The sequence below is a fragment of the Adiantum capillus-veneris genome, chromosome 23 (assembly GCF_014529385.1).
Source record: "Adiantum capillus-veneris isolate H3 chromosome 23, ASM1452938v2, whole genome shotgun sequence".
Taxonomy (NCBI): domain Eukaryota; kingdom Viridiplantae; phylum Streptophyta; class Polypodiopsida; order Polypodiales; family Pteridaceae; genus Adiantum; species Adiantum capillus-veneris.
The window spans coordinates 100,599,191-100,612,643 of record NC_140953.1 but is presented as its reverse complement, the minus strand read 5'-3'; the positions used below and the strand labels follow the sequence as shown (position 1 = coordinate 100,612,643).

General features: G+C 41.6%; 2 protein-coding genes, 1 long non-coding RNA gene and 1 pseudogene across 4 annotated transcripts; 3 read left to right on the top strand and 1 right to left on the bottom strand.

The window, feature by feature from the left end:
- Window positions 1-717: 717 nt before the first annotated feature.
- On the top strand, window positions 718-1,633 carry LOC147428239 (uncharacterized; annotated as a pseudogene).
- A 50-nt stretch (window positions 1,634-1,683) lies between these two features.
- LOC147428238 (uncharacterized) lies at window positions 1,684-2,656 on the top strand. Its single transcript, XM_086497626.1, has 2 exons — window positions 1,684-2,128; window positions 2,583-2,656. Exons 1-2 carry the CDS (start codon window positions 1,684-1,686, stop codon window positions 2,654-2,656), a joined length of 519 nt encoding a protein of 172 aa, XP_086353752.1.
- Window positions 2,657-3,611: 955 nt separating this feature from the next.
- LOC147428236 (uncharacterized) lies at window positions 3,612-9,956 on the top strand. Of its 2 annotated transcripts, none has more exons than XM_086496495.1 (10): window positions 3,612-4,243; window positions 5,483-5,704; window positions 5,826-6,101; window positions 6,185-6,252; window positions 6,366-6,474; window positions 6,614-6,727; window positions 6,854-7,335; window positions 7,427-8,554; window positions 9,042-9,122; window positions 9,583-9,956. In XM_086496495.1, the coding sequence occupies exons 1-10, from the start codon at window positions 4,072-4,074 to the stop codon at window positions 9,655-9,657; spliced, it is 2,727 nt and encodes a 908-aa protein (XP_086352621.1). In that variant the 5' UTR covers window positions 3,612-4,071; the 3' UTR covers window positions 9,658-9,956. The 2 variants fall into 2 exon arrangements, with proteins under 2 accessions (XP_086352621.1, XP_086352622.1); XM_086496496.1 differs by having other exon boundaries at window positions 3,614-4,243; window positions 5,486-5,704.
- LOC147428237 (uncharacterized) lies at window positions 8,204-9,700 on the bottom strand. Its single transcript, XR_015185946.1, has 4 exons — window positions 9,563-9,700; window positions 9,299-9,488; window positions 8,415-8,532; window positions 8,204-8,341 (listed from the first exon to the last, which is right to left on the bottom strand). It is a non-coding gene; the product is annotated as an uncharacterized LOC147428237 (long non-coding RNA).
- Window positions 9,957-13,453: the final 3,497 nt, after the last annotated feature.

Genomic DNA, 13,453 nt, shown 5'->3' with positions numbered 1-13,453 from the left:
AGTCTACCCATACTCGTAGACCGTAGCCCTGAAATCTGCACATTGCATAGTACATACAGCCCGGTGCAAATAACTTAATCTGCATGCAGGTCTGCAATGCGCTGGAGTTCTCGCATGGCCACTAAGTTGTAATTCCGCCCATTGCCGGTTGGTTGCTGTATCCGCCCACTGCCGGTTGCTTGTTGTATCCGCCTACTGCCCAACCACTTGCAATTATATGCCCATTGCCCACCTTGAGGCTTGAGCTCCCGTACACTTCCAAGTGTTTCGAGTCTCGACTCCTCTTCCCACAATAGTTTCACAACGACATCACTCGACTTCAAACTACTGCAGCCTTACCTCTGTAAATCGAGGTAGCTTTTGAATTCGGTTGTCTAAAAGATTGAAATTTGAATAATTTCAATTTCATTACATGCACACTAAATCGGCTCGTTTTATTTCCATTGTATTATAGTGTAATAAGGTACATCAAAGTAGTGCAATGTCTTTTGCCACTTCTAATTCAAACAACGAAGAGATTTCAAACGTAAAACTTGCGCTCTTTGGTTGTCCATCTTTGAAGCTTGCTATCACATCATGTGCACTCGTGTAATGTTGTAACTTATGTTGTTTTTTTGTTAGGTCATTATGAGAGATGTGAAGCAAAGCACACTTCTCAAATTTGGGAGTGTCACACGAACACTGAAACGGTAACGTGCTACTGAGGGTACACAAGACATGGCATGCGAGGACAATGGGATGGATGAAGAGTTGGAAGAAAATGAAGAGCCCGATTCTTCATCTAAAATTTTTGAAAGAAGGGCACTTTGGCAAGATGAGTGGTTGCATAAATTCAAGTGGTTCATATATGACAATGAGAAGGTGAGACTCTTTTGTAGTTTTTGCTTGGATTACCCACATTCTAAGAGTGCTTATGCCAAGCAAGGATCCAAAAACTTTAAAACTAGCAATCTCAAATCACATGCATGTACGCAATGCCATCGTGATGCACGTGATGCAAAGCTCTTTGGTAAGAGGGCATTGAAAGAAGGTTTGAAAAAGATGCATGTTACACAAGAAGATGCTTTGCTAAATTTGTTTAAAGCGGCCTTTTTTATTGGAAAGAACAATTTGTCTTTTTCCTTGTACCCATCCTTGCTTGAGCTAATGAGAGACACGGGGGTGCAATCCATGACCTCTCTTTACAATGATGATAAGGCATGTTCCAAAATCATTTATTGTATAGCACATGCCATAAGGGAGGAGACTTTAGCAAAAGTGAGAAAAAGTCCTTGGTTTGGCTTGTTAGTAGATGAATCTACTGACATTTCTTTGCATCACCACATGATTGTATACTTTTCCTATTTAGACTAAGGATGTGTGCCTTGTACTTCCTTTTATGGAATGGTGCGTACACATGATAGCACTGCTAAAGGCATTTATGATGTTCTTATGCATGAGATAACAAATGCCAAAATAGACACTAGTAGGTTAATTGCCTTTGGTTCAGATGGGTGTTCAACCATGGTAGGCCGCAAGAAAGGTGTAGCAACCCTCTTGAAGATATTTAACCCTAGGTTGACTGCTATTCATTGTGTTGCGCACCGCACAAACCTAGCTACTTCAAAGAAAATCCTTTATGCTAAGCAAATAGACCAATTAATAAATGGAATTGTCAATCACTTTGCAAGTAGTTCCAATAGAATGGAGAATTTGAAAGAAATTCAAGAGGAGCTTGACTGTGAGGTAGTGAAGATGCAACGGATTTTTGAGATCCGATGGTTAAGTAGACATGCTTGTATGGCCAAGATATGTAAATCTTTGGATGCTTTGCTCGTCATCCTATCACAGGAAAGACAAGATTTGTATGGCATGCTAAGTAACTTTGAATGTATATATGCTTTGCATTTTCTTGCTGACATTCTAGGAAAGATTAATGACTTGAGTAGACGTTTCCAAAAGGACTATGTTGATGTCACTATAGTACATGAGATTGTCCAAAGCACTATATTATGCATTAGAGATGAATATCTAGAGGAACGAAATGTTGACCTCAATGCATCTCAAAGAGGTGTGGGAGACTATCCTATCATGCCAGACTATGGATCAGAAAATGGATTTTTGCATGCTTTGCGTTCTTCATTACGAGGTGATATGTTTTTCAGTCAAAAAATTGTCCGTGATGTTGAGGGAGGTGATTTGGTGCGTGCATTGGAATTTCAATCCAAATATGCTCAAAAGTTGTGTGAATGCTTAGAGAAAAGATTTGTGGATAATTCTATCATGAGATGTATAAAAATTTTGGTTCCGGCACAACATCCAATGCATGAGAAGTTGCTAAAGGATTTTGGAATTATGGAGTGCTCTGAAATTGCATCTTTCTATGGGGAAGAGAAGATTGTAAAGGGGAAGAGGTTTACTCCTCTTATTGATGGAAATGTGTTTAAAGATGAATTTAGAAAATTTAAGCGTCAAGCTACAATTGATTTTGCCAAAATGGACCTTTTTGAAGTTGCTTCTTTGCTCGCGAACAATGACAATTGGAAAGATATGTATCCAAATGTGTTGAAGATTGCTCAAATTGCCTTGGTTCAATGTTGTAGTACTGTTGTATGTAAGCGTGGCTTTAGTAGTAGAACAAAGATCAAGAGCAAGTGGCGCAATAGAATGGAAATAGAGAGTTTGGATGCACTATTAACCACTTCTATGGAAGGTGATGATGTGACGGATTTCTCGCATGCAATGGACTTGTGAAAAAATCTTGCAAATCGCCATCTTTTTGCTCCTCATGGAATGGAAAAAATTCATGTATGAACTTTTGGATGGAGTTAGCGAATGCTTCCTTTTGCTTCTACCTTGCGACTAATTATCTACCCTCTTGCTCGATGATTCTCAATATGACTCTATTGCTTTGAGGCAGTTTTGTGCACATTGCCGTCTTTTTGCTCCCCATGGAATGGAAAAATTTGATGTATGAACTTGCGGATAGAGCTAGCAATGCTCTCTTTTGCTTCTACCTTGCCACTAGCACATTGTAGCCTTGACACATGAATTATGAGCCCTCTTGCTCCATGTTTCTTAGCATGACTTTATAGCTTTGAGGTCGTTTTTTGGCTTCAATGTTTTGTTGGGGCTCTTTTTGTTGTCACAATGATGTTTTACTTCACTTCATGAATGAAAAGATCTTTTTTCTCTCATCTCTTTCTGTGGATCTTACATACCCACCTCTAATGGATGATCTATATCTTGATCTCATTGTATTTAGAGTGTTGAAGCCTTTAAATTTTGTCAATAATTTGTTCAAATAGTTTCTAGATGTAAAATCAAGTGACTCGATAGTGAATGGCCTTAGGCTTGTAACACTCTTATGTTAAAAACAATCTTGTTGCATTGTTAAAGGGAAATATGCCTGGTCAAAGAGCATACAAAGGGAAAAGTTCTGCTCTTAACCAAGGTAAAAGGGTAGTAGCCGGTTGAAATTTCTACATACCACTTGGAAACTTTAGTAATAGGAAAATGAGCCCTTTACAATTGATAAATTTCCCGAACACTGCTAGCAAGTCTTCGTGTTTCCTCACCTTGTTTCCATAAGAGCCTTGAATTTATATTGCCCAGAGAGAATCATCAACTTACATCTGATTAGCCCCCATAAGTACTAATCATTTATAGCCTAAATATTTAAAGCGGAAATGGTGTTTGAATTTGGAAATGAACGTTGAGATCCAGTCTTCCAAGGTCCGTTGGAGAGAGAGAGAGAGAGACGGAAAGGAGAAAGAAGGGGACACACACTCTCTCTCTCACACGCACACACACAGTCAGGATGTTTCATCAAATGAGCAAAGACATGCTTTCCATCAACAGCTTCTGCAGATAAATTGAAGCAGTCAAAGTCGGATCTTCCAAGCTTTTCTTGCAGCGGAGCTCTCCAGACTCCAGGGCTTCTTCCACTTGCACGTCGTCCTCATAATAAACAGCAGAAACGTGCTTTCAGGCATTCTCGCGCCGAAAATGTGATGCACTCGATGATTAGGGCTTCTATTTTTCCCCGCCTGCTCTTCGTCAGCGTTTGGATCCTATAGCAGACGTTCCAAGATGACCAGGCCTCTTGGAAAGTCCCCTGCTCGTTTGAGAATCAGAAGCTCCCAACTTGATTTGAATCAGGTGTCGCTCATTGATGTGCGTGCTGAGGATGATGACTTGCTTCCAGGGAAGGGGATAGCTTCACCTCAAGGAAGCTATGGCCCAAGTCAGTGTCCTCGTCCAGGTCTCTCTCTCTCTCTCTCTCTCTCTCTCTCTCTCTCTCTCCCCCCCCCCCCCCCCCCCCCCCCCCCCGAATGAATCCTCATATACAATTTCCACATTGGTTCTTCGACCGAAGTGTTCAGATTGTGAGTGCACAAATGCTGGGAGCAGAGATGGAGACAGATACTAGAGCTACACTACACCAAGTTCTACTGGATGTGTCACCATGCACATGAAAAGCAAAGGTTGCCATTTGTTGTGAGGACTTGAAACCATTTAGAGAAGCAGGTCGGAGAGGACAACTTAATCGGTAGGTATGATCCATGTATGACCAGAAGGTTTGAGTTACTAATGGTCAAGAGGTCATAGAAAAAAGTTTTGTATGTGGGTGACACAGCAAAGAAACAAATAATAAAGTATCACCAATGGTTAGAGTGAGACTCATGAGTGAGGGAGACATGTTGCTGTTGTGCAATCAAAACTACATAATTAAGCAGTGAGGGACATGTAGCCTCTCCCCCCCCCCCCCCCCCCCCCCCCCCCCCCCCACACACACACACACACACACACACACACACACACACACAGAGAGAGAGAGAGAGAGAGAGAGAGAGAGAGAGAGAGAGAGAGAAATGAAATGAAATGTTATATTAACGTCTTCAAAAGGCCGAAATGACCTATGAGACCAAAAAGTTACAATTGGTGAATCTGATACCATGTCCGAGTACGGAAATTACAAAGTTACAAAGAACTAACACTAAAACACTAAGGAAAAAAGGAAATTGGGGGAGGGTTGGGGGGGGGGGGGGGGGGGGCGGTGGGTGGTTTGTGGGTTCAAATGAAATCTCTCATCGGTCGCTGTCGGATCTCATCGACCTCCTCCATGGTCAGTACTCTGGTTGGGCGTCTTGCATGTCGAGCTAGAGTGATCTTCTGTTGCAGCCTTCGCCGGTAGTGGGAGACCCCCGAGGTCGTGGGCGTCTGGATCTGCCAAGCTCAGAGAAATGAAATGACATGAAATGTTATATTAACGTCTTCAAAAGGGCAAAGTGACCTATGAGACCAGAAAGTTACAATGTGGTGGATCTGATACACACACACACACAGAGAGAGAGAGAGAGAGAGAGAGAGAGAGAGAGAGAGAGAGAGAGAGAGCTCAACTGAATGCATTGATGCACCAATCTTATCATAATTTATGCATAATTTACCATTTGCATTTACAATTTTCCGTGACGGGCCTCTCATTCTGGATGAAATTTAGTAGGGGCTTCTCCATTCAAAGCAAGTGCCATCAGACCTCTTGCTTGCATTCAAGAGGACCCGCCAGAGTATGAAGGATCACAAGGTATTGATGAGAGTGAGGCGCAAGACGTGCTTCAGCCTCTATCCAAGGAAGAGCTTGTGGTAAAGAAGAAGAAGAAGAAAAGTGGCTTCAACTTACGAAAGAGCCTGGCTTGGAACAATGCCTTCTTCACAGAAGAAGGTATGCTGTAAACCTTTCAGTCATGATCCTGAATGCTTAATTTCTGAGCTCATGGTCAATGGTGGCTAGAACTCTATCTAGAGTAGGCCTTCGCAATGCTAATCATGCCCGTCGTTTACAGGTGTCCTCGATCCTGAAGAGCTCTCTCTTGTGAACAGAACCTTCAAGAAGCCACTCGAAGAACCAAAACCACCTAGCAATAAAAAATCTCCGTTTGCATCAAAAATTTTGAATACTTCTGCTATCTCGAAGATCAATTTTTCACCTGTACGTTTCCAAAAATCTTCATCACACGGAGAGACTAGACATAAAAGCACAGCATCAGCTCAGGGCAGCCCTCTTGGAAGCATAGGAAATGCATTCAGAAGGACAGATCAGCAGAATAATGGAGTAAAAGGTATCTCTTTGCTCTTCATGCATGCAATTCCCAAGGATTTTTTTTTTTCTTTACTATGAAAGACAGAATTGCCAAAAATGCAGGATCTGCTATGAGCAAGCATACGACTGGTCCAGCTTCCTTAAGAGCACGAGATGACACCGTCAAGCTTGTAAGCATGTGCTGACAACTATGCCTTAAAATGTAGCAATTATTCTAGCCACATGGCATGGATACCACAAGTGAACATTAAATCAAGCTTATTCTGGCCTTCAATCATGACAGGCAAAATCAATGCTTCCTACCCGTGGCGACTCTCAAGGGCTTAAGCTTGCACCTCTGAAAAGACAAACAGAGGAGAACACAAGGATCAGCTCAGGACCCGGTTTGCCAGGTACAAAATAACATTGGACAGCCTTGTTTCTAAAGACTGCTGTTAAAAATGCTAAAGTGATGGTGTAATGCTGAACCTTTAAGATTTATTTTACCTGTTCTTTGATCGGGACCTGAGAAACATTTTTTTGCACTTGCAGCGCGGAGTAATATAAAGCCCCCACTCATTCAGCCTAAACAAAGTTCGAGTATTTCAAGCACCCTATCTTCTGCTTCCAGGATGATGAAAGATAGGCTTGGTATGGTTTTTGCAGGTAAGTAATCCAGTAACATTGCAGAGTCAAGCGAAGCAAAAGGCATAGATTTACATGAGCATAATTACATACATGTGGGAGAAATACCCATGGACAATGTTTACAAACAGACTTTTGATGGTTTAGGTCGCAGTGCGGGTAATCCAAAACTTGGCACTAAACCACCAGCTGAAGATGACACAGTTGTACCTTCACACAGAATCCCAGAGTATTCCGATAGTGCCAAGTTGGCTCGTTGCTACTCACACTCGACATATGAGAGGTTTGGAAGATCAATGTCATCTACATCGACCGAACTTGCCAGTCCTGCTACCAGTGCTAGTACAGCTCTACAAAGCAAAGCATCCAACCAGCAGGGAGCGTTCGCTAGCAAGGTCACCCCTGTATCTTATTCCAGTTTTTCATCATCTCTTCATAAAGGAAAGGAGCAAGCTCCTGGTGCAGTATCGTCTCACTCTCAGGGAGTAAGTGGTCGTAGTCCTCAACCAAATGCATTGCAAGCCACAATTTCTAACACCAGAGAAAGAGAAGCCTCGGAAACTATACCTTTCAGCGCCAAACCATCAGGCTTGAGAATGCCTTCACCAAAGCTGGGCTTCTTTGATAAGGTAAGTTGTATATTACAACCTAGCTTATGTGTTTGAAGAATTTTCAGAGTTGAATTTCAAACACTAGTGTTGACATGTTGACATAATGCAGGCTAAAACTTCTACTGCTGCTCATGTTGCTGTACTTCGAGAAAGGACAAATGGCTTTGGGTATGACGGTGTTGCTTCACAGTCAGCGAGGTATGTTGGAACAGGGCAGCTGCCAAACAATGTAATCAAGCAAAGCAGTAGCAATAGCTATGGTGTCGTTCCTCAGGCATTAAAGACCGCCAGCAGTCAGAGAACCGTTGGCACAGATATGAATGGTCCTGGTAGACAAAATGCCATGCAGAGGCCTCCACTTCCTTCTAAGAACTCTGGCCAACCTCTATTGGAGCATGACAATGGACCTCATATTGTTACCACACCTCATTTGCAATACACAGACAACTCTTTTAAGCAAGAACCCTCATCAATGTTGGCAAAAGGGTCACAGAGTGGACCTTGTGCAACAAGAAATGTGCCAAGTTCATCCTCCTGTGCATCGTCAGATCTACCTCATTTGCAATACACAGAGAACTCTTATAAGCCAGAACCCTCATCAATGTTCACAAAAGGGTCACAGAGTGGACCTTGTGCAACAGGAAATGTGCCAAGTTCATCCTCCTGTGCATTGTCAGATCTACCCCATTTGCAATGCACAGAGAACACTTTTAAGCCAGAACCCTCATCGTCGGTAAAAGGGTCACAGAGTGGACCTTGTGCAACAGGAAATGTGCCAACTTCTTCCTTCTGTGCATCGTCAGATCTACCCCATTTGCAACACACAGAGAACTCTTTTAAGCCAGAAGCCTCATCAATGTTGGCAAAAGGGTCACAGAGTGGACCATGTGCAATAGGAAACGTGCCAAGTTCATCCTCCTGTGCATCGTCAAATCTAGCCTCTTGTTCTCTTCCAACATCACATGATTTAACTTCTTTCTCTTCTCAAATATCAGGCAGCCACAACAGTGATACGGGCACTATCCTGCAAGTGAAGAAAAATGTTCAAAATGTGTTACCAGCAGTAAAGAAAATGGTGAATAAGCTCAATTTGTCACCATTGCAGATCATCCAGCAGGAAAATTTGCCTTTGGAGCATCCACAGATCACGGAGGCATCTCAGTATTCGTCCCCAGGAAAGGTGAAAGCATACAGCAAGGGGGACATAGGAGGAGCCTGCACTAATCAACTACAAGAAGTAAGTGGGCGGTGATTATTCTTTAACCTTGCCTTCACTCCTAAATACGATGAGAAAAAAACCCTGAATAGATGCCATTGCATGGCGCTTGCTGTTTGAAAAACAGAGCTACAAGCAAGCTCATTGTTTGATTAACGCTAGGTCCTGTGTTTTTTGCCGTGGCAGTATGAAGGAAAGGACCGATGACAATGTCATCAATACACCCACATGATATGTAGCTGTTATACACAAATAACTATATCCACAATAAAATATTCCATCATATATGTATTTGAAGGTCTTAAGGCCACTGGGCAGGTTGTCTGGCCAGTATTTTGATGAGATCAACGTCTTTAATTTGTCTCAGTCCAAGCCATATGAACAACCTTGGAAAAGTCTTCATACTCTAACCCCTGTGGTTTTCTAATTACGCATCATAATGAATGCCCATCTTCTTCTAGCTTCCACCGAGACAATTCTGATTGACAAAGTGCAATTTATTGTGCAGGAATGGCCTCAAGTAAAGAGCGGTGCAGTACAGCATTCCCCACCACAGAAAGAGCCTCCAAAATATGGACCATGGTCTCCAGTGAGTAGCTTATCTCCTCTTCTGCTGAACATTGAGATGCAGTAAAAATTTGAAAACCTCACTGCTAAGAGCTTTGAAGAATTAAAACTGATTTCTAGTGAAATTCAGTCCCCCCACCCCCAACACACACACACACATGGGTCGAAAATCATCAAAATCGGGCCTCCTTTGCTCACTTTGCCTTCATCCATAGCCTTGTCGAAGCCCCAGTTTGATGGCGGGCTGAAGTGAAATGGGCGAATGCCGATACTCGTTTGATGTCCTTTCCATGCCCTTCATGCTTGTTCGTTCAATCCATCTTGAAGTGGGCTTGGTTCCGCCATGAAACATTGAGTTGAGTTGGGCTTGGTATAGCCCTTCACACTCCTTGAAACAGAACACCTTGGTGAGCAGCACACACACCCACACATATTATCACTTTAAATGCATGAAATAACGACCTGATACTGGTGTTTCACAGGTACGGAGAAATGCCCCAGAGTTAGGACCCTTCGATTGCACCAAGTACACCAACAACACAGCAGTTTTGCACTGAAGATCATCTAATTCAATCAGCGCTTCGGAATGTTGAGATCTCTGTCTAATTTCATTCCTGACAACCCACTCAACGAACATTTTTTAGCTAATTGCTATTGCAAGGCGCTAAAATTATGCAATAATGTGTACCTGTCTCCTTCAATGTTCATAGTCTTGTTGTATTGTAAGCAAGTTAGTAGCGTCTCTCGTTGTTTGCAAGATGCAAGCAAAATGGTTACTTCGTTTGCCAAAAGGCGTATTTTTGGATCTTTGAGCCCAGCATTGGCCACTCGCCATGATCCAAGGCGTTGCCCACAACTCTAATCCCATTGAACATCGAGTTTGATTAATTTTTGGTATTCAGTCCCGGTTGCCATTCAATATTTGGTAAGCCTAATGTGGTTTTTTAGATTCTTGAGCCTACAGGTGGTTGTCTGGCAAGATCTTGGCTATTAACCACAAGCTTGCTTTTAATAATGACCTCGCATACGCTTTTTGTCGACCAGCACGTGCATACCATGCATATGCTTTTTTGGAGTCATTTGGACGTAGAAGGACGACATCGATGGGATGAAAGTAGTACTTGTCTCTCTTTCGGAACATCTATAGAGATTGGAAAGTAGTGTCGGAGGTTCTAACAAAGTGTTAGCAAGATTATCATCATTCAGAAGAGTGAGGCAGGAATTGTTTTTTGAAAGTCTTAAAGAGTCGCGTTGGGCTTTTTGTTTTTGTGATCGCGAGCGCTTGCATTTTATTGTGGAGTTTGGACTGCGTAAAAAGCTCCTTTTGGACATGGTTCTTGGTTTCAAAGATTTGTGTTTTAAGTAATCAAACACGTAGGCATGGCTAAATTGGTGATTGTCCCCTACTTACGTGATGAGGTTTATGTGTGGGAAGGATACTATACAGCGATCGACTTGTATTGTGATGCGTGTTGAAGACTTGGAGGAGGTCTTGGAAAGAGGCCCCTTGGGCCACGACTTATTATGTGTTTGGATTCGGAGCTGAGCACGAAGAAGATGAGAGAAAGCCTCATGCACGGGATTCTATGCAAGGGTTTAGGTGGGAAAAAGAGGGCAGGGCTAAATCTTGCTCAAGAGTGCAAAGTGGATTGATGTGAAGAAGCAATGCTGGCAAAGGTCACTGGACAAGCGAGAAGTCCTCTAGGAAAAATGAAGAAAAAACATGCATAAGCGAAAAGTCCTCTAGGGAAAATAAAAAATACATTGAATCTTATGATCCATAGAAATAGATCATGCCTATTATTAGACTTACTCATTTGTTATCCATGTCGAGGTGAGGACACCTCGAATTTTTTAAGTGTGGGAGGATGTAAGATCCGTAATTTTTGGGTCTCTTCTAAAAATTAAAAAAAAAACTTTCAACATCTAATTCGTCGAATTTTGATTGACAGTATTGGAAAGTCATAATTATGTTGGGATGTTACGGTGTGGCATAATCTAGCTATCGTTTTCATTAGTTGGTTAGATACTGCTTGGACTGGTCAAATTTAATGTAAAAATTGAATGGTAAGTGAAAGCAAAGGGTTGTTTTTAAAAAAGAAAGAGTCTTTTTAAAAAAGAGAGAAGGAACTTAGTTTAGAACTCTTTACTTGGAAGCCAAGCTTCTTCTTAGAGGCTCTAAATCGCGCATCGAAATCCGTGTCTTTGCTCACTCTATTCTTAGCTAGTGCTTTTGGCCTTGAGAACCTATATAAAAACCTCTCTTCTTTCACTTTGAGGAGATAGATACACTCTCAGACGCGGAAGCTCACTTGCCTTGACGTCAAAATTACTTATCTATTATACGTTGTAGTGTAAGCTCTTCATCACCATCTCTAGAAACTCTTCTCTCTCGTGAAGAAGAAGAAGGATACTCTCTCTCTCTATTTGCTTATTATCTTCTCTCTTGTTTTACGATGTACGTGCTTTTGGAAGTTTTCGTGGCGGATATCTCTACGTAGCTCTCATCACCGCTCTCTTGCGGCAAAGCAAGAAATCTATTGATAACCCCTAATCAATTCTAAAGCATGGCGAGAAACCATAAACTCCACAGTCATCATCTCTCTCTCTCTCTCTCTCTCTCTCTCTCTCTCTCTCTCTATGTCGTCTTTTCTGTGTAGTCACTCTCTCGGTGATTGTTTTTCACATACGAGTGCATGTATGGATTAACCAAGTACATACAAAGTTGCATCATGATTGTTTCATCATGTTTACACATTGATTTATGCACATGATATGTTATGATCACGCACGTGCATAAAAAAACGCTTTTCGTTTTACTTCATAGAAGCGATAGGAATCTTGTTTTGGTTATAAATCACAAACCGTTATGAATCAGTCCAAACCCTTAATACCATAGATAAAACACATCATTTAGAACATTTTCTCTTTTACGTGTTATGTGAAAAACACGCACGAGCTAAGAGATATGGTAAAAAAACAGATTGCTGCCCACTACACTAACCAATTTTTTTGACTCCAGGCTCCTTGGAGAACTACTATATAGATTCACCAGATGGAAAAATTTACTTACCAATTGAAAATCTTGATGAAACTTGATGATAAATGAATTTAGGTCTCCGTTATCACTTCGGGAATGCGAGTTATTAATCACTCTACTATCAGTTTTACCTACACGCGTAGGAGTGCTATGAAAGGGAGATACCATATGACGTCGTGAGTTAATTGAGCCGTTTTGATATATTTTATGGTTTGTTTTGGTGAGTTGATTTCAATTATTAGATGGACCTAAACTGACATGGAAGTATATGGTTAAACATTCCGAACTGCATAGGCATATTTGAATAATATGACTTTCTTTTGGGGTTATCGTTTGTTGTGTGAGTACCATATAGTCAAAGTGACGTGATGGAGTGATACTCTATATTATAGAGCTGAACTTGATGCATTGGCTTGAGGTTAAACACTTTCATTTGCATGTTTTGCATGCTTCCAAAAATGTCAGAAAGTTGTTTTTGCACATGTGTGAAGTTAGGGTTTATTGTTGACCTAAAGGTCGGAGTTGTTTTGCATCATGTTTATGGTGTTGAAATGTTATCATATGATGTATGGGAACTCATAAATTGATGTGGATTCCTCATATGCATGGTCATGATTGCTTTCGACCTTTTCAGGTCAAATCTAGCTCTATGTGTTAGCGTGGTGAAGTGCAAATGTGATGCATCAACTTTGCATGGTTGGATGTTGTCAAAATTGGATTTTTATATCATGATTAATCGCTGGTCGGACTCTTTTTATGCATGAAATAATCACATCTTAAGGGTCACATGTGTGTAGACTCCGATTGATTGCAGGGGATGTATCAAACTCCAAGTGTGGGAGTTGGTTCAGTGTGATTATGATTTATGGTTAAGGGCCGAGATTCCCTCATGGATTATGGTTGATATTTTATGGTGAAAGCTGGTGTGGCTTATGGTTTTTTCTGGATTGGGTTATGATGCCGAAATGCTGTCGAAATTTTTGCAGCCATGTTATATTCTAAAGTGGTTATGCAGGATTGGTCGTGCCTCACCCAAGTAGGGTGGAGAGCTCACCCGCGTGATGTGATTGGATTATGGTTTATGGTCTATGGTTTTTGGGATTGGATCATGAAGTGATCGAGATGGTTTATGGTGGATGTGTAAGGGTAGAGACCTTGGTACAGTCTAACTGTTTGGAAAAGGATTGTTTGTGCATCTAGGAAGTGCTATTGTGATTGGACTCATGTGTTATGTTTCTCATGGTACCGTCGCTACAAGACTAGGATCACCTACATCGCTTAGCCTTAGACTAAATGGTCACTAACTTGGGGCT

Excerpts from the sequence above, each read along its gene's own strand:
- LOC147428238 (XM_086497626.1), top strand. The coding sequence starts at position 1,684 with ATGGAGAATTTGAAAGAAATTCAAGAGGAGCTTGACTGTGAGGTAGTG. Across the intron at positions 2,129-2,582 it reads TTTGCGTTCTTCATTACGAG|TACTGTTGTATGTAAGCGTG; the intron begins GTGATATGTTTT and ends TCAATGTTGTAG.
- LOC147428236 (XM_086496495.1), top strand. The coding sequence starts at position 4,072 with ATGACCAGGCCTCTTGGAAAGTCCCCTGCTCGTTTGAGAATCAGAAGC. Across the intron at positions 5,705-5,825 it reads TGCCTTCTTCACAGAAGAAG|GTGTCCTCGATCCTGAAGAG; the intron begins GTATGCTGTAAA and ends CGTCGTTTACAG. Across the intron at positions 6,728-6,853 it reads GCTTGGTATGGTTTTTGCAG|GTCGCAGTGCGGGTAATCCA; the intron begins GTAAGTAATCCA and ends TTGATGGTTTAG.